At 41.6% G+C, this 21,014-nt stretch overlaps 3 protein-coding genes across 4 annotated transcripts; 1 reads left to right on the top strand and 2 right to left on the bottom strand.

Moving 5' to 3' along the window:
- Positions 1-3,959: 3,959 nt before the first annotated feature.
- On the bottom strand, positions 3,960-7,028 carry crcp (calcitonin gene-related peptide-receptor component protein). The gene is made up of 6 exons (XM_088439996.1): positions 6,848-7,028; positions 6,530-6,566; positions 6,273-6,371; positions 5,695-5,789; positions 5,536-5,593; positions 3,960-4,255 (listed from the first exon to the last, which is right to left on the bottom strand). Exons 1-6 carry the CDS (start codon positions 6,853-6,855, stop codon positions 4,139-4,141), a joined length of 414 nt encoding a protein of 137 aa, XP_088296122.1. The 5' UTR covers positions 6,856-7,028; the 3' UTR covers positions 3,960-4,138.
- Positions 7,029-7,129: 101 nt separating this feature from the next.
- Positions 7,130-15,751, top strand: asl (argininosuccinate lyase). Of its 2 annotated transcripts, XM_088440877.1 has the most exons (17): positions 7,130-7,232; positions 7,522-7,606; positions 8,107-8,301; positions 8,554-8,637; positions 9,859-9,915; positions 9,983-10,080; positions 11,439-11,516; positions 11,654-11,731; positions 12,195-12,247; positions 12,568-12,630; positions 12,700-12,814; positions 13,308-13,392; positions 13,529-13,588; positions 14,269-14,352; positions 14,438-14,518; positions 15,204-15,310; positions 15,384-15,751. In XM_088440877.1, the coding sequence occupies exons 2-17, from the start codon at positions 7,595-7,597 to the stop codon at positions 15,526-15,528; spliced, it is 1,395 nt and encodes a 464-aa protein (XP_088297003.1). In that variant the 5' UTR covers positions 7,130-7,232; positions 7,522-7,594; the 3' UTR covers positions 15,529-15,751. The 2 variants fall into 2 exon arrangements, with proteins under 2 accessions (XP_088297003.1, XP_088297002.1); XM_088440876.1 differs by lacking the exons at positions 7,130-7,232; positions 7,522-7,606 and having other exon boundaries at positions 8,092-8,301.
- A 998-nt stretch (positions 15,752-16,749) lies between these two features.
- ca4c (carbonic anhydrase IV c) lies at positions 16,750-20,817 on the bottom strand. Its single transcript, XM_088441417.1, has 8 exons — positions 20,755-20,817; positions 19,582-19,629; positions 18,948-19,112; positions 18,544-18,689; positions 17,405-17,497; positions 17,278-17,344; positions 17,042-17,205; positions 16,750-16,977 (listed from the first exon to the last, which is right to left on the bottom strand). The coding sequence occupies exons 1-8, from the start codon at positions 20,810-20,812 to the stop codon at positions 16,801-16,803; spliced, it is 918 nt and encodes a 305-aa protein (XP_088297543.1). The 5' UTR covers positions 20,813-20,817; the 3' UTR covers positions 16,750-16,800.
- Positions 20,818-21,014: the final 197 nt, after the last annotated feature.

The following is a 21,014-nucleotide window of genomic DNA, read 5'->3' as shown; positions in this document are numbered from 1 at the left end:
GTGAGCAGTTTGCGTGTTACTCCAAGCTTAGGAGAAACGCTCCCTCCATGTTTCAACCTCAGCTCGAGTCTATTTTTCAGCGACCTCCGGAGGTGTAACAAATCTACAATTAATCGATTATTAAATTGATCAGCAAGTTTTGATAACTGATTGTTTAGAATCCTGTGTATTTACAGTATATATATAGGCAGATATATATAGACCATGATCACAAGAGTCTCAAAAGGCCTCATAGGGCCTTACCAGAATTTGTAACACCCTAACCTAGAGACCTTAGCTCATCCTAATTAACACCAAACAGGAAAACTTAGTCATTAAACATGGTTTCAATTGTATCTTAAGATGCAACAATTGATAACTCTTGTTATGAAATGAATCAAGTACAGTACTGAGATAGAGGCTGTAGAAAATTGTCTGAATCCTCAAAATTAGATAAAGACTGAAACATTGTTTTGTTCGCCTAAATAAGTCATGCAAATATCTTCCTTTATTCTGGGACTTTTCAGACTAAGCCAAGTGCATATTCTGTACTTGGAATTAATGTGGTAAGGTCTATTCGGGGGTGCTGGGAGAGGAGGGTCCGTAAGGAAGTTGAACCTCGGATTCAGGTGGAACAGTTTGGTTTTCGTGCCGACAGCGGAACGGCTCTACACCCTCGGCAAGATCTTCAAAGTTGCATGGGAGTTCGCCCATCCAGTCTACATGTGTTTTGTGGACTTGGAGAAGACATTCGACCGTGTCCTTCGAGGAGTTCAGCGGGGGGTGCTTTGGGACTATGGGGTACCGGACGCCCTGATATGGGCTGTTTGGTCCCTGTAGCACATACGTCAGAGTTTGGTCCACATTTCTGGCAGTAAGTCGAATTCGCTTCTGGTGAGTGTTGAACTCCGCCAAGGCTGCCCTTTGTTACCAATTCTGTTCATTACTTGCAGCCAAAGCATTGAGGAGGTCCGGTTTTGAGTTCTAAGCATTGCTATTTGCAGATAATATGGTGCTGTGGGCATCTTCAGGCCATGACCTCTAACTCTCACTGATGTGGTTTGCAGCCAAGTGTGAAGCGGCTGGGATGAAGATCAGCACCTCCAAATATGTGACTACGGTCCTCAGTAGGAAAAGGGTGGAGTGCTCTCTCCACGTCAGGGATGAGATCCTGCCCTGAGTAGAGGAGTTGAAGTATCTTGGGGTTCATGAGTGAGGATAGGATGGAACGGGAGATCGACAGGCAGATCTGTGCAGCATCTGCTGTCATGTGGACACTGTCCTGGTATTTCATGGTATAAAAAAAAAAGCAGGGCCAAAATGCTAAGTGCTCTATTTATGATCTACGTTTTTTCCCTCACTTATGATCATGAGCTGTGAGTTGTGACTGAAAGAACGAGACCCTGGATACAAGCCAAAATGAGTTTTCGCCCAAGATGTCGGGGGCTCTCCCTTAGAGATAGGGTGAGAAACTTAGTCATCTGGGAGGGGCTCAGTGTTGAGCCGCTGCTCCTTCGTGTTGAGACGAGCCAGTTGAGGTGGGCATGTGGTTACGATGCCTCCCTATTATTAAAATATTTTTTTTCCAACTTAATATTTCAGAGATACAGTATGCAAATAAAGCATTTTTGAATAAAGGTTTAAGACAATTTGTTGTTTCAAGAAGCCAAAATGTTTTCCTACACTCTGCTAAAGGTTCCTGAAAATACCGCAATTATGGTCATGTGAACACAGCTTTTAAAAGTCATCTCCTTTCAAATTACAATATGTTCTCCTTTTTGAAAGAGAAGACCTGCTGCACAGGGAAGGATAAATCTATTCTCGTGGGATACAGGGGTGCGAGAAACACCCCAGGGTAATCAAAAATGGTTTCCCATTTTCACCTGCAACCTGGTGAAAATAAAAGTACAGTATATTTTTTGGATGGATTGGTTTCCTTGCATTAGTGGAATATTCAATCTGCTCTAAGTTTTTTGTAAGCATTGCACAGCTGGCATAATAGACAGTGGCTCACCCACAAAACCAGTGTAAAAACAAATTAACACTCAGAGAAACTGTGCGACCACTCTATTGCATCAATGTTACAACAGGAAAAGTTGCACGACAAACACAAAAAAAAACAAAAAAACAGGAAGTGCAAAGGCAGTTGAAGCTACGCTTTCTTCTCCTGTGGTTCTCGTCACTTACACATCACAGGAGTCATTTTCATATTTCGAGATCAATTACTGCCACATTTAAGTCTTTCAGATTATACGGATACTAATTGCATATATAAGTATATTGTATATATATCTAGATCTACACATATATAAAATACTTAAAAGTATACAACTTGTAATATTATGATATAATCATGGATATAATAATAGAAATTTAATAGCTGCAAGGGGTACAAGCGAGTGGCTTTTTAAAGAGGGTTGTGTCAGGAAGAACATCCAATGTAAAACTTTTGCCAAATCAAATATACAAATCAAACCAAAAATTTCTATTCCAGATTGTTTGAGGACCAGTTTAACAATAAGTCCGCACTGATGGACAATCCATGAGTCCGCCGCCAACATATGCCCGTTTTGCCCGCAGATAGATGGCAATGTCAAGAAAATGAAAAGAATAAAAACATTGGAATTGCAATTTTCATTTGTTGTAGTAATTGTCATGATAGGCATTACATCAGATGTCAACCACCTCGCCACAATCATTTTTGCTTATCTGCAATTTTATACAACCTTGTTTTATGACTTTCTGATGTAATACTGCATTTTGATACTCTTACTGCTTTATAATAGCAGAAAATATAACTATAATGACTTAAGAGCACTCACGCATGGTACTTACATTGGTTGTGGAAAGACCGCAGCTCATTGCATAGCTGACTTTACCAGAAATTTAATTGGAGTTGCTCCCTTTCTTAGTCCTGGTTTCAAGTTTCTTGCTGATAAGAGCATTCTGGGATGAGTTTCAAATAACCAATGAATGCAGACCAAATATGCATTCGATTTCTGATTGGCTTTTGACCAGGAAATGCAAGATAGGTTTTTTAATTCCCTTATTAAAAACTTTTTTTTTTCATAAATTCAGCCTCAGCAATACTGTACTTTGTTTTGCTTGTAGTGTGTATGTGACAGATGAACTTCAGACAAATGTTAATGAAACCGTCCTCTATAGTTGTAGGGCAGGCGGTTATATGCCCATTTCTAAGAACAACGGGGATGTGCATTTGTGATAATTACCAAAGAATAAAGTTGATGAGGCACACAATGACACTATGACAAAGAGTTGTTGAGGCTAGACTAAGGGCAGGTGAGCATTTGTAATAAGCAGAAAGTTTTCATGGCAAAAACATCCCTAAAGAGGAGAAAGCCTATATCAGGGTACCCAGAGAGGAACTTTTGTTGTATGAGGAAATCTGGAATGGCAAAGTTGTTAAAACAGTGCAGGATATGTACAAGGATGGTAAGATAGTGGTAAGATGTGCTGTAGGTGTGACAGAAGAATTAAAGGTATGGACGGGACTCCATTAGGGATCAGTTGAATTTGTTCTTGTTTGATATGGTGATAGATAGGCTGACATGAGGTTAGAGAGTGACTATATGGACGATGATGTTTGCAGATGACATTGTGATTTACAGTGACAGTAGGAAACATGTGGAGGAGAAGCTAGAGCGGTGGAGGTTGGCCATGGAAATAAGACAGGTTTAGATGAAGGCAATTGATATGCTGTGTTGGCCCCTTAAGGGAAAAAACGGAAGGAGAAGAGGAGGATTATGCAAAAAGTGAATTAAAAAAAGACTACAATCATTTGCCACTCAAGCCAATGTACCCACAGACTTTCGGCGAACAAAACGTTGGCAAAATTCATGTGGTTCTCTTGCGTTTGGATTTTTCCCATCTTAGTTGAAGAAAGCTCGTTCAGCATGTCTATTTCATCTTGAGTGACACACAAGGCGGCATAAAACGATTTCAAACAAAATTAGAACGAACAAATTCAAACGTCTTTACTATATATATGAAATTCTATGAAAAGCAGCTTTCTGTGTTACATTCCAAACCTCTGGAAAAATAGAGAAAAAAAACACAAGGCGTTTTCCAGATGACAGATGATGTTTGGGCTTCAATACAAAACATTCCCATCATGATATTGGTCCACAATGTTAATGGGCTAATGTTCCGTCGCCACACCTTCCTGCTTGGGCTCGCCAGGTAAAACTTCTGAGATGGTCTGAATCAGCTCCTCGATTTGCTCTTCTGATAGACGTTCCTCGCTCTCCTCCACCATCTCAGGTGCAAAAACAAGCATGCACACACGCACCCACGCACACACACACATTTCCTGTAAACTAGGGACAGACCGATCATCGTCAGCATTAAAAAACTATTGGCATCAACCTTATTCAAAATTCTGATGGCTGATAAAAGATTGTTTTAAAAGTGCAAGCCTGCAGCTTTAGTTTTTGTTTGAAATTAAAACAAAAACAAGTGACACATTTCGGCTGAATGGAAATTTTGGAAAAAAGAAGTGTAGAAAACTATGCAGCTAACTAACTACTAGTTACTTGAATATTGATACGACATTTTAAGCTGCGCTGATGATGATGGGAGTTCTGTTTAATAAATATGCAATCTGAAAAGTTGCTCAGCAAACATATGCGTGAAGGAATTTCAATGAAGATGTGGGGTTATTTTTTTTTCTCTCTCAACAATTTATTATCTTGCACAAAAAGGAATGTTGGCTTCAAAAAATGGTTGTTGGCCAACTTGACCACTGATTATCATATTGGTCTTGAAGAAAAACATGTGTCTATCGCAACTGTAAACTCCACCATGCTGTAGCTGAAAGGTTGAAAGAGACAATGGAATGGGAGGCCAGTCTGATTGTCTTTTTACTCTTTCAGTGCCAAGCATTATTGGAGAAGGAAACCTTTAGAGGGCCAGTATATTTAGCATTTTCAATCAATTTTCATGGCCAAGAGAATATTGTGTGCTATGTCTATGTAAATATGGGTGGTATCATCGGAAAGATTGAATTCCATTTCTTATTTTGAATTGCATGTAGATAATAGCTGTGTTATAAGTGTGAAAATCCTTCCATACAACAATCACAGTTATCACTACAGTGCTCAATTAGGCATATATTAGGTAAGCATTAGTCAAGGGCGCCATAAAAAACATATTTGACCAGAATGTTATTTATTTATTGATATTACTATTTTAAATGATGATAATTCTTGTCCACTGCACTGAATAAGTTAAAGTAAGGTTGACAAACTCATTTGGGTTTGAGGACAACATTTGCCTCATTTTGTGTCCATTGCTGGTGAAACATCATTAGCAGGCATCCAGGCCTGAGTAACAGCCAACTTTTTCCCCTCAATGTCATTTCAATGTCAAGCGGTGATTGAAATGGTAATCGCTATGCCCTCCATTGGACATATTAGCATTACCAGTTACTTTGATAGGAAAACTGCTTGTGCCATCTGTAGGCTGTGCCTTCTATACCCCGAACTGTTTGCTATGGCTCTGAAGAGAGCATGGTGGAAGACATGGCTGCTGACTTACCAGCTGCATCTCCACGGCGGTCTGCGGTCGGTGGTTGAGTAACTGGAGCTTCTCAGCTCTGGTTAGGTATGAAAAGGCATCAAGGTGACATAGCAACCCCAACAAAAACGGGAGTCATTTTGTGCACACGGACCAAATGAGAATGAAATTTGGACTGACTTTGTGAGTTTATGGTGCATCATAGTGGACAGGAAGGCTTTGACCATCTCAGGACGCTGGCGGCTGCACGGCGTCTCTGACAAGTACTTGAGTGTCTGGGTTGCGACCAATAACGGTGGGAGATGTGTCAGTGGTGGGAATTAACCTCATACAAATAGTTGACTATGTTCATCTGTTTGCACTTTGAGTAACAGCTAGATTTAGTCCCTACAATTGAAAACTAATAAGCATGTTTTCCTCCTCCCTTAGTCAAAAGATGATTTGTTGCTTTGTTATTCTTTTTTCAATGTTTCCTGGCTGATAAGAGCGCTTCAAAAACACAGTACTTAACAGCTGTTGAGATCTTCATTGACTGGAAGAATTTGAAGGCAGAGAAAGCAGGGACACAGAGCCATGGATGAAACCAAACCAACTACTGAGGTTCTGAATCATGCAAAGGGCTACTACCTCTGATACATAAATTTACTTCAACACAAATGAATGTTAGAATCACACATTATTATTCATTTTTGTGAACACAGCGATCACATTAATGATTTTGTACATTACTTAAGAAAAGGAAGATTTCACATGCTGACCTCATACATGATAGTGTTGAGATTCTGCTGCCCGGCGCTGTGTTTGCTCTTGCCACTTTCCTTCTTTTGTTCCTTCAGGTCAGTAAGCAACTGGAACACCTGACAAATATTTAGACTTTTTTTCTCAAAGTTTTTATGTTTGAAGAAATAATTGATACAAAATTACGTACACTATACACAATTTTAAACGTTCCTATGAAAGATTAATACAATTTCAACAAATGAAAATAAAAGCAAAATTGAGAAGATTGCATTACCTCGTAGTTGCTGAGCATGGCAGCGTTTGCATTTTTCCTATGAAGAAAATGTAAAGATTACTCATGGAATTATAATATATTTACTGTATCTCTATCCTTATTAACGTCGATGATATACTTGTTAGGTGTTTTTATTTTCGCGAATCGGTTGCAGTGACTATCGCACGACATAAACAGAAAACACGATTAAATATATAAATAGTCTGGTCATGTGTATGTCAAGTCGACCGATAGGCGGAAAGCAGGCGATAATCTAAACTTTCATCTTCAAAATGTTAAGCCCAAAAGCAATAAAGAAAAATAACAATTTGAACGTACACCTCCATGTCGACAGCAAGCGCTTTGGTGCCATACAAAAGAATCCGTGTGAAACAAAATATTGGACGTTTATTGTTCCATAGACTAGAACGAAATCACGCCTAAGGAAATCAAATAAAGAATGAAACTTAATATTACGAGAAAACAATTGTCATTGAATAAATAAATAAACATTGAAATAAGGACGTAGTTTCCCGTGCGAGGCTTTAAACAATGACATTTTTGCATGTCTATTTATATACTTCGCGTGCGCAAACGCGTGTGCCTGTGTATGTGTGTGTGTGTGTGTGTGCGCGCGTGTGTGTGCGCGTGATCGTGTATGGGCGTGAGATGATATCCCAAAATGCATTTCGTCTCCACGAGCCGGTAGTTTACACACTTGCAGGTTTGCTACTGACGTACTTACATGCCTCATTACTTTCTTCATTATTATTTTTGACAAAAATTTATATGCTTATTAACTAATTTCTGTCTTTTTGTGACAAGCCCTTTTGTAAGCAGTGTTTATTCATTGCAGCATCTAGCTTAATTTTCAACACTAGCTACACACAAACAAAGTTTATTAAAAAAAAAAAAGACTTACAGCGAGTAAATGTGTAAACAGAAAGACATACATTGCAGTTTTTTGTCTGTTTTCTCCAACCTTTCTATTCGTTTGTTTCTTTAAAAACTAGTCAAACCAGTAAGCTGTGACTCATTTATCGGTTCTTTCATTAACACCAAGAGAGACCACTTTGTTCCATCGAAATGACCGCCGAGGTAAGGAACATCTCAAAATTTTTAGTCTGATACGTGAAAACCTAATGTTTCATATAATTGTTTTTGTGCCTACTTTTGTTCGTAAATGTTGAACGTGGATGGGTGGCTGCGTCCTCTTCATGTAATTTCTTTGTATCAGTTTTCAAATGCACACTAGGAATCACAATCAACTTTATTGGCTAAGAATGTCAAAAACATATTCATTATAGAGTCAATGAAAGTGCTTTTATCAAAAATACCTTATAGTAAGATTGACACTGAGCTTACCATCAGCAATCTGAAGTTAATATTGTTATAATGACATACTTCTAATGTCATGATACTGAGCACATTGAATTCATGCAATTATGTTGAAGCGAGAGCTCCAACGAATAGAAAATTGTTAAAAGAAATTAGGCAACCTTTTAACAGAACAATGCCATGTTGATCATCTCATTACAGCAATTCAGCAGTCAAATGTGATTTATGACTAACAATTTGTCTACATGCGCATGTCTCAGGGGTCCAAGCTGTGGGGGGGTCGTTTTGTTGGCACCATTGACCCAATAATGGAGCGCTTTAACGCGTCGGTGAAGTATGACCAGAGGATGTGGGACGCCGACCTGAGGGGCAGCAAAGCCTATGTCAAGGCTCTGCAGCGGGCCGAGCTGCTCAGTGCTGACGAAATGGACCGCACCCTGCAAGGGCTTGACCAGGTATGCATGCACACGCACTGGCTGCGTTTGTGGTCGACTGGACATGAATGGGCGCAGTGGCGTAGCATTCCTGCATGTTGTGCTGAGCAACAATAAACGGGAGGTGAGGTGACCTGCCACAAGCTCTGCATGCACATTCAGGGACAAGTGAAAGGTCAGGGGGGCTTAGTGACTAAATGTCCAAAGAGCAAACAAGCTCACCTAATGAGTCAAACCAGGTATCCATTTTCTGTGCCGCTGCTGTGGTTGCAGATCAGTGAGGAGTGGAGCAAAGGCATCTTTGTGCTCAAAGACAGTGATGAGGACATCCACACTGCCAACGAACGCAGACTCAAGGTCAGCCATCTCCCTCTGCAGCAGCGGGTCCAGTCGAGGCCACATTGCTTCTCCATGTTGCGGAATTTTAAGTATTTAGGCGAGATCATTATAATAGTCTGAAAAACAAACTGTATTTTGGGTTTCTTTTTACTATATTTGAAGCTTCAAATAGACACAAGTCTAAAAGGGCAGTCGTGTGGTCTGTGAGAAAGTTTGCAGAAACATAATCGAGAGAAGATGCATATTCACACAAGGAGGTGACTTATAATAAGAAAGCTAGCCAAAAGACGAAGTGTTTCTCTTGAACTAATTTTTATGTTAAGATTGTCCCATCTACCTTCACAGAGAATTTCACACGTAGGAAGTGTCTTTGTTCAAAAGCAGGTGGTCACAATAAGCAAAATGGTGTACTTGCTAGTTGCTGGCTAATTTTCCATAACAATCTCCAAATAGGTCCATTATCTGTTCCTCTACGACTGTTTTAAAGACCCGTCTGTTCTCGATTGAGCTCCTTATCAATTCTATACCCCTTCAATTTATTTTACATCTATTTTTTCGAGCTAACAACCCAGTCTTAATCTCACCTGATATCCATGCATTCCAGATAAATGGTTCTAAAAGCTTTTTTTCAATGAGGTACCTCCTGTGAAATATTGGCTAGATGGGAAAAAATACTGTATTTATTCATTCAGCAACTCCTGAAGACTGATCATGTAACATCAGATTTTTTATTTCTGGCCTGTCTGCCGAGAAATGTAGTCACAGACAATATGCATGCATGTAAAACTTAGCAAAACAAAGGCATACAATGTTTTGTAAATGAGTCACCATGACACAGAACTTAACAAAGGCATTGCAAATCAGTCACTACTACAGTACACAGTTAAGCAATAAATGGCTTCATGTTTCAGTTAGTTTGCTCTTAATTTTTCTTCAAGATCTGTCTTTTGTATATGTTTTTTTGTGCTGTCCCTTCATTGTAGACCTATTGACATGGCTACAATAAATCTGTTTTTCATGTGGCTATTTATTTTGGACGCAAATACAGTATTGCCGATCTCAGCTTTTTTCCCCACTCTGACTTGTTACATGTGAGTCGAAATATTAGAAACACTCAGAGGATGAAGCTTTGCTCTTGTACAACATTTTTTTTTAATGAATTTTTTAGTACCAAATCACGCGCCTGGGAAGATTATGATGATGATGATGACGATGATGATGATGCGTGTGTATGTGTAGGAGTTGATTGGCCCTGTTGCGGGGAAACTGCACACTGGGAGGAGCAGGAACGACCAGGTGGGGGTGCGGCTTTCGCATGCTCAAGCCTTCCTGTGGGTGACATTGACACGTCTTTGCGGAGCAGGTGGTGACCGACATGCGCCTATGGCTACGCGATGCCATCACCACGCTGATGGACGCTGCTCTCCTCCTCATCTCCACCATGGTAGAGCGTGCCGCAGTGTAAGATGGCACACGTGGATCTTTTTTTTTTCAACCGATCACTATCCTTTTTCAAAGCTTACTGGTACTTTTTTTCATGAAAACCTTTTTAATTGGCACCTTTAACGCGCAACAATTCTTAGTGAATTTTCACTTTTGGTGGTCAAACCCTTACCGCGCTCCCTTGTTCCCTGTTCAAATCCCTGTATGCTCATGTTGAAAGATTAGATTTAATTTGGTTCTGTGACCACACTAGTTCCTCAAATTGTCTTTCCCAAGTGAGCCCTTTCAGCCTCCCAAATTCGAGATTTAGTAATAACAGTAATAACAGAATTAAATTGAACTTGGGCTTCAATTCAATGGATACTGTGTTGCTCCTTGGGGTGTATGGGCCTTGGCCCCCGGGGCAGTGATGGGCAAAGTGCACAGATTGTTTACTTTAGTAAAAGTAAAGATACCCTATGTAAGAAATTGACTTAAGTAAAAGTACTGATCCAAAAATCTACTCAAGTAAAAGTCCAGGGTCTGAAGTGTCCTTTTTTTTCTATGCTGTTAAGACAAATATTGTCAGTTATGTTCGAGATGGGGGCGGCTTGGTGGAAGAGTGGTTAGCATGTCTGTCTGACAGTCCCTAGTCTAAATCCAGCTCGCTCCTGCCCTCCTGTGTGGAGTTTGCATGTTCTCCCCGAGGCCGCATGGGTTCCCTCAGGGGACTCCGGCTTCCTTCCACATTCCAAAAACATGCATTACAGGTGGAGTGCACACTCTAAATCAGGGGTGTCAAACATGTTTTAGCTTGCAGGAGGAATAGAGGAAAATCTGTTCCCAAGTGGGCCGGACAAATAAAACCATGGTATAGATTTATGAATATAAACATTAAGAACACAACTTCACATTCATTTTTCTTTTTTTTAATACTGTCCAAAAGGGTTAGTAAAAGCGCAACATCACTAATAATCATAAAAAACAAAACAAAAAACGTTACTATTAATCTATTAAAACATTTCAAGATGTTCATTCATTAAAAAAAAAAAAAAAAATCAGGTCCCAGGCCAGAGTAAACCTGTTCAGGCCACAACCGGCCCACGAGCCGTATGTTTGACACCCCTGCTCTAAATTGTCCTTAGGTGTGATTGGGTGCGTGAATGGTTGTTTGTCACTGTGTGATTGCGGGTGACCAACCAGTTCAGGGTGTCCCCCGCTTAAATTTGACTTAAGTACAGTAACGAAGAATTTGTACTTTGTTATTGCCCAGCACTGCCCTGGGGGCAGTTTAAGACCGACATGGCTATACTGCACTTTGGCGACGCTCGCGACCTTTCTGCTACTGCAGCAAAAATCTGCGTTGTGTATTACTAATTAGCTGTTCTATTCCCTAGAGAAATCAAGGTCTTGTTTCCTGGTTACACTCACATGCAGCGAGCTCAGCCAATCAGATGGAGCCACTGGATTCTGAGGTGAGCGCGAAAATGGGCATGAGGAAAAATGGCAACTGGTCAAATTTGTTCTTCTCTTGACCTCGTCTTGTTTCTTATCATGATCTTTGGTAGTCGCTATTTCTGCTTTTTTCCCAACTTCATGCATCGATGGTAAGTCACGCCGTGGCTTTGCGGCGGGACGTAGAGCGGCTGCAGGAGATCAGGAAGCGCGTCAATGTCTTACCTCTGGGCAGGTAGGACTTTACTATTTAGCCGCATTCCACCAGTAATAGAAACCGTCGCTGCAACGGCATCACTCACATTCGTCATTAAGTGTCATTTAACTGATAACGAGACAAATACAATCAGCTTCTGCATAATACACACACACACACATATATATATATATATATATATCAGCTTGGTTGCCCACTGAGGCAAAACAAAGTCTCGTTGCTAACATAGTTGCAAAAGTTTCATGACTGTGAAGGCTCTTGACCTATCAACACTGAGATTGAGCTGACATCTGATTGGGGGGGAAAGTGTCACGATCTGACATCTGATTCCAGACACAAATAGAAAGTACTTGAAATTGTTCTGGGACGCCATCTCCACATTATTTCATATGCATTTTTAAGTGGCCAAATGTGGTGTTGGAACCCATCAAATAATGTGGAAAAATCCCACCTGAACCAAATTGCTTCCTTTGCTTTTCAGCGGGGCCATCGCTGGAACACCGTTTGCCATTGACAGAGAGTTTTTGAGGAAAGGTCTGAACACACACCTGTATTTTATAATGTCCATGTTGCTGGCATTGGGCGAAATCCTTGTATCTCGAAAAGCACTGTGATAAACAGCATGTTTGTTCGAACACTACATCATCAGAAACAGCAAAGCATTTTCAACACTTTCCATTGGTCAACAATTTTTAAAAATATCTGAACCACATGACAAGAGCATTGTTTTTGGAGGAGGGAGTCTGAACTTGACCAAATTTGGGCAAAGGGGATTGTGGCCCGACGCCAGCGCCATAATGTCAATTGGGTGACTTGGATGGCGTCAACTGAAGTTTGTGCTTCATCGTTTACAGAGTTGTGCTTCGATGAGGTCAGCTTGAACAGCATGGACGCCACTGCGCAAAGAGACTTTGTTGGTGTGTACCACCGTTGGTGTCTCATCAGCTGACAAAGCATTCGACTGATTTTGTGTACGTGCATGTCAGCGGAGTTCCTTTTCTGGGCCTCGCTGTGTGCCACTCATCTGAGTAAGATGGCCGAGGACCTTCTGCTGTACAGCACCAAAGAGTTTTCCTTCGTCACCCTCGCTGACGCGTACAGGTCAGCTACCGCCATCTACCATGGGGGATCCTACTTTGCGGATTTCATTGTTTGTTTTTATGGTCGCCATTAACCGCAAAAATGACATAACAGTGTAAATCTATATGTATTTGTATATGTTCCCTTAGAGATAGGGCGAGAAGCTCGTCACTTCACGCTTCACTTTTTGTGGACTTTTGTTTTTTTTTTGTCCAAAGGAACATTCCTTCACAGCAGTCTATGATGCACTGCAGCACTCCCACACTCAGTCTTAACATGGAGTGTGAAGCAGTCTAACAGCCCTGATACACAATCTTGTTCAAATGAAGGAAATTGTTATGATACAACTATAATCTTGAAATTTTGGCCTTCATTGATTTTAGCATGTTTCCTTTACAAAGCAAAAGTCATCAAAGTTTCCAATCTTTCACTTTTTGGCTAAAAGGTTTGTACACCTCTGGTGTAAGCGTTCCTTGTCACAACCCTGAAAATAATCCAAATGAATGTGTTGCAGCACGGGAAGCAGCTTAATGCCTCAGAAGAAGAACGCAGACAGTTTGGAGCTCATCAGAAGCAAGGCAGGACGAATCTTTGGCCGTGTAAGACCTGATACTTTTTACACAACACCTATGCTTGCGTCATCCTTTCACTCCTCAAGAGATACCCTTTCATGATACTCGTGGTGTTCACTCAACAACACAACGGAGGAGAGAAACGTTGCTGTTTGTGCTTCAGTGCACCGGCTTCATGATGACGCTGAAAGGCCTTCCCAGCTCCTACAACAAAGACCTGCAGGTATTTTTATTTTCCACCCTAAAGTAGTTTTGCTATTTCGATTCATCACACGCTGATGAAGAAAAAAGTAGCAAATAATCAGAATTGTTCATACAATTGTTAATACAAGTTGCTCTCATGTCAACTTCAAAATGTGGGGATGTGATGAGATGTGAAATTTAAAGCAGTCTTTAAATTGTGCCTTTTTTTTTTAAAGTGAAATGTACATCCTCGGTCTCACTCTGACTGTAGGCTCAGTAATATCGTCTCTGACCAAATCAAAAAGATTCAAATTTAGAAGTACTCCTTTTTTTTGTATATATACGTGAACTGTATATTCACTACCCATCAAATGTTTGGTCTTGTTGGTCCGTCTATAATTTTAGGAATAACATTCTTAAAGTCGTGGAATTTCTCTGATGGGTAGTGTTTACTTGACATGTTGACTTTTAAGTCCTCCTCCTGTTTCTTTGATATGCTCAACAGCTTGCTTTTTGTACATTTGGTTATTTGGCTTGCATTTTGTACATTAGATCAGCATTTCCTGCTCTCTGTTCTGGTTGGATGTCCTTTATTGACAGTAGTTGTCTGTTTGTAATTGTATTGTATTTTTATGACAAAAATCACCCTTGAAAAGAAGCATGCATAAATCTAAAATGGAAGCCATATCCATCAGCAGTACTTTCTGTCGTTCCCCTCAGGAGGACAAAGAGGCCATGTTCGACTGCCACGACTCCATTCTGGCTGTCCTGCAGGTCACCACTGGAGTCATATCTACATTGAAGGTCAGTAGACGCTAAGACACCTAGAAAGTGATCACTCGCGCACTCATAGGTCACTCAGAGGTAGTTTGGGCTTTTGACTTTTCAGATTAACGTCGGCGCCATGGAAGCAGCGCTCAGCCCTGATATGCTGGCCACCGATCTGGCCTACTACCTCGTGAGGAAGGGGGTGAGTACAACTCGCATGTCGCACATTGGAACCTCCATAGACAGAGCAATTTTGGGGGGAAAATGGGCCTCAAGTGAAACACTTGGAGTACTAATTGGGAAAAGTGTTGATCATGACAAATAGAGCAGGAAATGGAACAAAGCAGGTAATCAGAAGTTTTTTTGCACTGCGTGTCCCTTTGTGCCAAGTCTGTTCTGTCAGGCGAGTTGCCTGACAGAAAAAAAAAAAAATCATCGTAGTAATCAAGTGGCTGATCTTGCGCTAAATACTTTGATTAATGCCACACTATCGCTATCTTGGCACAGTAGCAACAGTTCAACAGCTGTTAGAAAAGGGAAGTAAATAATGTCCACACAAAGTATACCAAGTTCCTCCTTCACCATTCTAGAAGCTAGGTGAGTTCTTTTGCTTGGCTTTTTGTATAGAGAGCTCAGCTGGCCGTGTTGTAAAGCTCCGGTTGTCCGCAAACCGGTTGCCATAATTAATTCCTGCCCTCTGTGTGTGAGACGTTGAACATTCCCAAAGCTGATTGGCTTGACATGAGGAGGAAGTTGTGTCCGATGGAAGAGATGATGCAAAGAGGGAAGGTAGACGTGTGTGTCCAGGAAACCAAGTGGAAAAGCAGCAATTGTCCCTGCTAACCACCGTAATCAAAGAGAATGTTCATTCCATCTCGTTTCCCCAGGTGGCCTTCAGGGATGCTCATGCTCTGGCAGGTAAAGTGGTTTTCACGGCCGAATCCAAAAGCGTCCCACTGAACCAATTGACGGAGGAGGACCTAAAGTCCATTAGGTAATTGGCTTCTTCACATGCATGTGTACACACAATTGTACTGATGGTGATTGTGTTACACGTGTGCACTCAGCCCACTGTTTGAAGGCGACGTTGCGTCTGTGTGGGAATACATGTCCAGTGTGGAGCAGTACAGAGCCACGGGTGGCACGGCCGAGGACAGCGTGCAAGCTCAGATACAACACCTGCGTGCCTGGATGACACTGCACAAAGTGTAAATGTAAAACCTGTGCCTCCACGCTTGCTCACACAACAACATTTGCAGAAGTAAAATCAAATGTCGCTGTTTTGTGCTGTCGTCAGAGGCAAAAAGTGAAGAGTTTTTAATCAATCAGTTAAATGAATCAAAGCAAAGCCAATTGAGGAACTCACCAGCCACATGTGAGCATTAATGTTTGTATTGTGTACATAATAAGTGGAATTAAAAGCACTGCAGCTGCATCTCAAATACAAACTGAAGTTCACTGAAAAGATGAAACTCCATTATTCCATATAGTAGTGTGGTGGGGGGATGGGCAAAAGTGGGGATGACTGGACACACTTGCATCCAACCCACTTTACTGTTTTGAGAATTGTTGCTGTTTTTCTAAAATGAAATAGTTCATGGTTAATGAGTTATATCCGTCCATTGCCTAACTCTTATCCGAAGTCGGGTCTTGACGGTTGCAACTTTAAGCAGAGAAGCCCAGACTTCCCCAGCCTCACTTCGTACAGCTCCTCCGGGGATCCTCAGGGGTTCTCAGGCCCTTTCTTGCTCAACGTCACATCCGTTCCCCAAAATTCTAGGGAAAATCCAACACTTTCCACACTTTATCTAAACACAAACAAAAATGCACTCTTACCAATCAAGTAGAGCGCAATACAGGTACACGAGTGTTAACTCCCAAACCAAACGTCTGCTCCTGTTTGAGGACCCGCGTGGCGCTTATCACGCGTGTGCAACTTTTTAAGTACATTACAGTAAAAACAAACCAAAGCTTGGCTGCACACAAGACGCAAACTGACATCCAAAACGCAATTTGAATTAGGTTTGTGAAAAATGTTCTCCTTTGCTTTCCATACCTAAAAAAAACAAACAAACATGACAACCTACATCTGAGCGGCTCCCCATGTAATAAAATTAGCGATGACTAGATCCACAGTTATATTTTTATAAAATTCTTGACGATCTAAAAGACATTTATTTGCATGTTATTGAAATTTATAATGAAGTTTCAATGAATGACGAATTATTACATACTGGTTCTTTAAAACTAGGTTAATTTTGGGCGAAAGCTGATTTGCCTAACCCTTCACCAGCAGAGGGTACTAACACACTGAAACAGCTGTGAAATCCCAACTCAAATGGCTGTTGTGACGTCACAGCCCACGTGAAGAGGCCAGGGCGTGTAATTCAAATGCAGATGATGATTCAGAATTGTCTTTAATGATTTAAATCCTGTATAGCTACTTTCTAAACACTTTTGTGCTTTGTTAAGGGCAGAAAAAACTTAGTGGATGAACGCGGCAGTGGTGGTGGCGAACACCAGCCAGAAGGCAGTGAGTGTGTTGGTACTGGCCGAGTTGGAGCGGTACACCACGCGTCCATCCAGCGGCTGGGTGGGTCTGAAGATGTCCATCATGGGCTGACCCGTCCAGAAGCGACACTGCCGCACAACGGCGTCCAGCTGACGAGGGACACGCCCATCGTCATGCATACGCATCCGCTACATGACCCACTCGCTCACCTACCTGGCGGCTGCTGATGGGTAGCGTCTTGAGAAAGACGGTCCAGGCCACCGCCTGTTCGCAACCCGGCGTGGTCATGGAGCCCACGTAACGGTAGTAGCTCCGCAGCTCCTGCGATGGCGGGATGATGTCACTCAGCTTGAAGTCAGACATTGAGGTGGTGGAGCCTGGATGAGAAAGAGGTACGGGTGATCAAAGGCGGGAAGTTGCTCTCCCCGCCTGCCTGCCTGCCTCCTTACCGTTGTAGCGAACTCGTCCCAAAGCTGCGATAATGGCATCCAGATGCGGATGATCATCAGTTGCTTCCTTTCAGGAGAAGGCTCAATCAGTTGTGAGCTGATGTTACTGCGCTTGCACATGCCCTACCTCAAACAGGAAGGCCAACAGGGCGATTCCCGCCATGTCATGTTCCGCTTCAGTCAGAGATCCGTACGGCTCCTTGATGTGCACTATATGAAGCTGTAGGTGTTAGTTATAAACAAGGTCTTTACTGCACAGTGTTTGCTCAGTGCAGCAAACTGGTGTGCAAGTATGCTACAGTACAAAGCTTCCTTGGTACTGGATTGAGATGTGCCGCAAAGGTGGGTTTAATTGCCAGAACGTTATTTGTCATTTCATTTGTTAAAATGTTATTTGCCGAGTTTAATTAGCCAAGTTGATTTGATTGACAACTTATGTGTAGTTGTTGTTAGTGATGGCGAGATAAAGCCGCACGAACCTTCGAAACATTCAACCTACTAAACCGGCTCACGTACGAACGCTTCATTAGAATTCATGTACTCTGGCGGCCTCTACTGTTCACTAAAATGTACTACAATCTAGTCCCACTTCAAAATAAGTGATGAGATCACATTGATAACAGATATTGGAATGTGCTTGTATTGGTGCGTGCAAATCAGGAAAATTAAAACATTCATATGTCTCATTGCTTCAAACATAAACAAAAAAAGACGTTTTCCAAAGTGACTGGAGTGAGGAAGTTCCAATTTTTTGATGAGGATTTTTCCTGCTGAGAAAAACATCCTCTCAGAGGGCACAGATGATACTGGTTTAGAAAGGTGAGCGCCGTAGTGAATAAATTAGGAACATTGTGTTTTTGCCGTTGCTGATACTGCATTGGATGTTGAAAACCTCACGAGCTGTGCGGGACACCATTGCGTTTTGCGGAGTCTTTTCTAGTTCATGTTGTGTGCTCTGATTGTGTTGTTTTGTTTTGAGGAGTAATAAACGGAGGCCACAAAGTACAAATCACACACACACAAAAACACCTTACAAAAAGAGAAGCACGCAAGAAAAGAGAGGATGCAAGAAAAAAAAAGCACACAAGAAAAAAGAAGCACACAAGATGAAAAAGCACATTCGGACATTCAGTGGCACGATCTGTTCGGTCATGTATGTTGAAGCTGCACACGCAACAATTGAAATGATACACGAAAGCATACAAAGGTGTATTGCGATTGGGTAGATAACTGTGGAATAGTGGCAGTTGCAGGTGCATTTGCGACCTCCATAGGGAATCTCTCTCCATCGATGGTGTGTTCCGATCCGGGGGTTCCACTGGCCCCCCAGTGGAAGTGGAACTGGGCGGCCCGGTAGTGACCCGGCAGAGCGCCTCCGGTCAGGCGCACCGACTGGGGCAGGTGAAAGTGAGCTGAACAAAAAAATGTTAGTGTGTAAGTCAACAAACGACAGTATTTGATGAATATTTTCAATCCCCACTATGTAAACATCCGGTGGTGATGATTGAGCGAATGGCCGTGCATGGATTCAATGGGATTGCAGTCCATGGCTCATCTCCACCCATAATCCCGAATACTGAAACCATCCAATATTCCCAAATCGCTCCAAAGGGGACGAAAACTTTTCTTGTGGCAAGATGGGGCACAGTTCAACGACGACCTCAATTTACCTGAATGTCCTTTGTTCTCCACAGTAAGGTTGATCTGGTCGCCGTGGCCTATGAACTCCAGCGGGGGCAACTCTGTGTTGACGTGAACTTTGCTGCTCACGATGTTGATGGGCGACTGACGTAGTCCGCCGCAGCGAGGGAAGTCCGTAAACCACCCACTGGGCTCTGAACCCCAAAACCCGGGAGGGCCAATTAATCTTGTTCGCAACATGGGGACACTTGATTAGGTACACGTTTTTAGCGAAGTCAACTTCGGGTCCCAAACAAAACATGTAAACTCATACATTTTTAACCGTCACTAACTTCATTGTTATGTCAACAATAAGCAATGCTGCGTTTTTAATATTTGGGCATCACTAAACTTAAAAATATCCCAGCATGCGTGGACACAAATGACCATTTACTTGTTATACTCTTCAAATGCCAAAAAAGTAATCTGCATTAAAATAATTCTCTACTTTTCACTCCATTTTTGAAATATTCTTGAGGCAATGTAAAGAACAAAAATTCCTTCCAATTCAAATGGTCACATTTTCAGTGCTCTTTGGAGGCAAAAATATTAAATGTGGTAAGAGTGGACCTAATCAAGCGTCGGGGACCTCGCATTACATCATAAGCGATCACATGGTCTTACCTCTGCAAGTGGCGTCACACGAGTACTGGTTCTCGTAACACCACCCACCTACACACACATGCACACACACGCAATTCTCATCTTCACTGTTATTTTCATGACAATTATTTCTATAGGCCGCTAAATGTGCCACCTGTAGGACTGTGAGTGATTATTTCAGTAATTTGAGAAGTATTTTTTTCGATTATTCGAACTTTAAAACGCTTTATTTTCCATCCCATAATTTATAAGGACATCATTTCAAATTGACAGAACATCCCTGTCAAAGCGATTGTTGTTTTCAAAAAGTAAAAGGAGATGTTTGTAAGAGTTGTAAATGTTTTTTTAGGGGAAAAAACACACAAAGATAGTTTGCGTTTGTAGGAATAGAGAAATGGGAAAATATATCCTGTTCAGAAGTTGAAATTTCATTGAGTTGGACATTTAAAAAGTTAAACTTTTGATATTATTCATCAATATTGAATTATCAGCTGCAAATAAATGCGACAATCATTTGCCACCGGAAATGAAATGAACGATTCTGCTTGTGACAACTGATCATTGAGTATGCATCTGATTGTGTGCTTAAAAAAAAAACAAAAAAAAAACGGAGAAATTCCAATGCATAGTGCACATCGGTTATGGACACTCGTCGTTTCCAAAATGACCGATTCCATGTGTCTTTGTTCTCCTCGCCCTTGTCTTTTAAAATTCTCTTTTTTTCACTATCCTTCACCTGTTCACCACTGAATGAATGATCATTGTTTATTTCTTTCCCCCCTCACACACACCTGTGAGGCTGAAATCATCCCAGGACAACACATCTATTGTGTGTGCACCCACAGCCATAAACCAGTTTGGAACGGAAAGCCTGGTTCTCACAACATCGTCCACTCGAATATTCTTTTGCAACCATTTTTTGGGACACAAACACACAGTTTTCGCGAAAAACTTGTCCTTCACTCCCAATTGAGGGGATCCGTTGGAAAATTCCCAAAACAATACTTGAGTTAAGGAAGTCAGAAGACCCTTATCAAAGACTACATTGGAGAACAACAACGGTATTATGAAAAAAACAATTCCATTGAACAAGATTTTCTAGAAACGCATGTGTGCTTAATATTTTCAATGTTATTGTCTCAGTGCGTTTTTGTTTCCAATTCAAAACGAGGCTCATCTAGATGTATGTCCTACCTGCACACGGAGAGACAAGAGCAGCAAGAGCAAGCGGCAGGCACACCAGAAGATCCATGACAGACTCCAACTCAAGCGCAGTGGGAAGTTTCATCTTCTTCTGCTCTCACTTTTGAGACGCTGCGAGGTGGGCGGGTGACGCCGAGGGCTGGCTTGTCATCTCACTTCTACAGGGTAGGTGTGCATCTATGCACCCTGCTGATGTGTATGATGAGATCACAAGACTTAATCCTGTGATTGAAGGTAAAGTTGACTCCCAT

The sequence above is a fragment of the Hippichthys cyanospilos genome, chromosome 18, assembly GCF_059441005.1.
Source record: "Hippichthys cyanospilos isolate Australia breed blue-spotted pipefish chromosome 18, RoL_Hcya_1.0, whole genome shotgun sequence".
NCBI classification, from domain to species: domain Eukaryota; kingdom Metazoa; phylum Chordata; class Actinopteri; order Syngnathiformes; family Syngnathidae; genus Hippichthys; species Hippichthys cyanospilos.
Note: the sequence above shows the minus strand (reverse complement) of the source record. Positions and strands in the feature narration are given on the sequence as shown.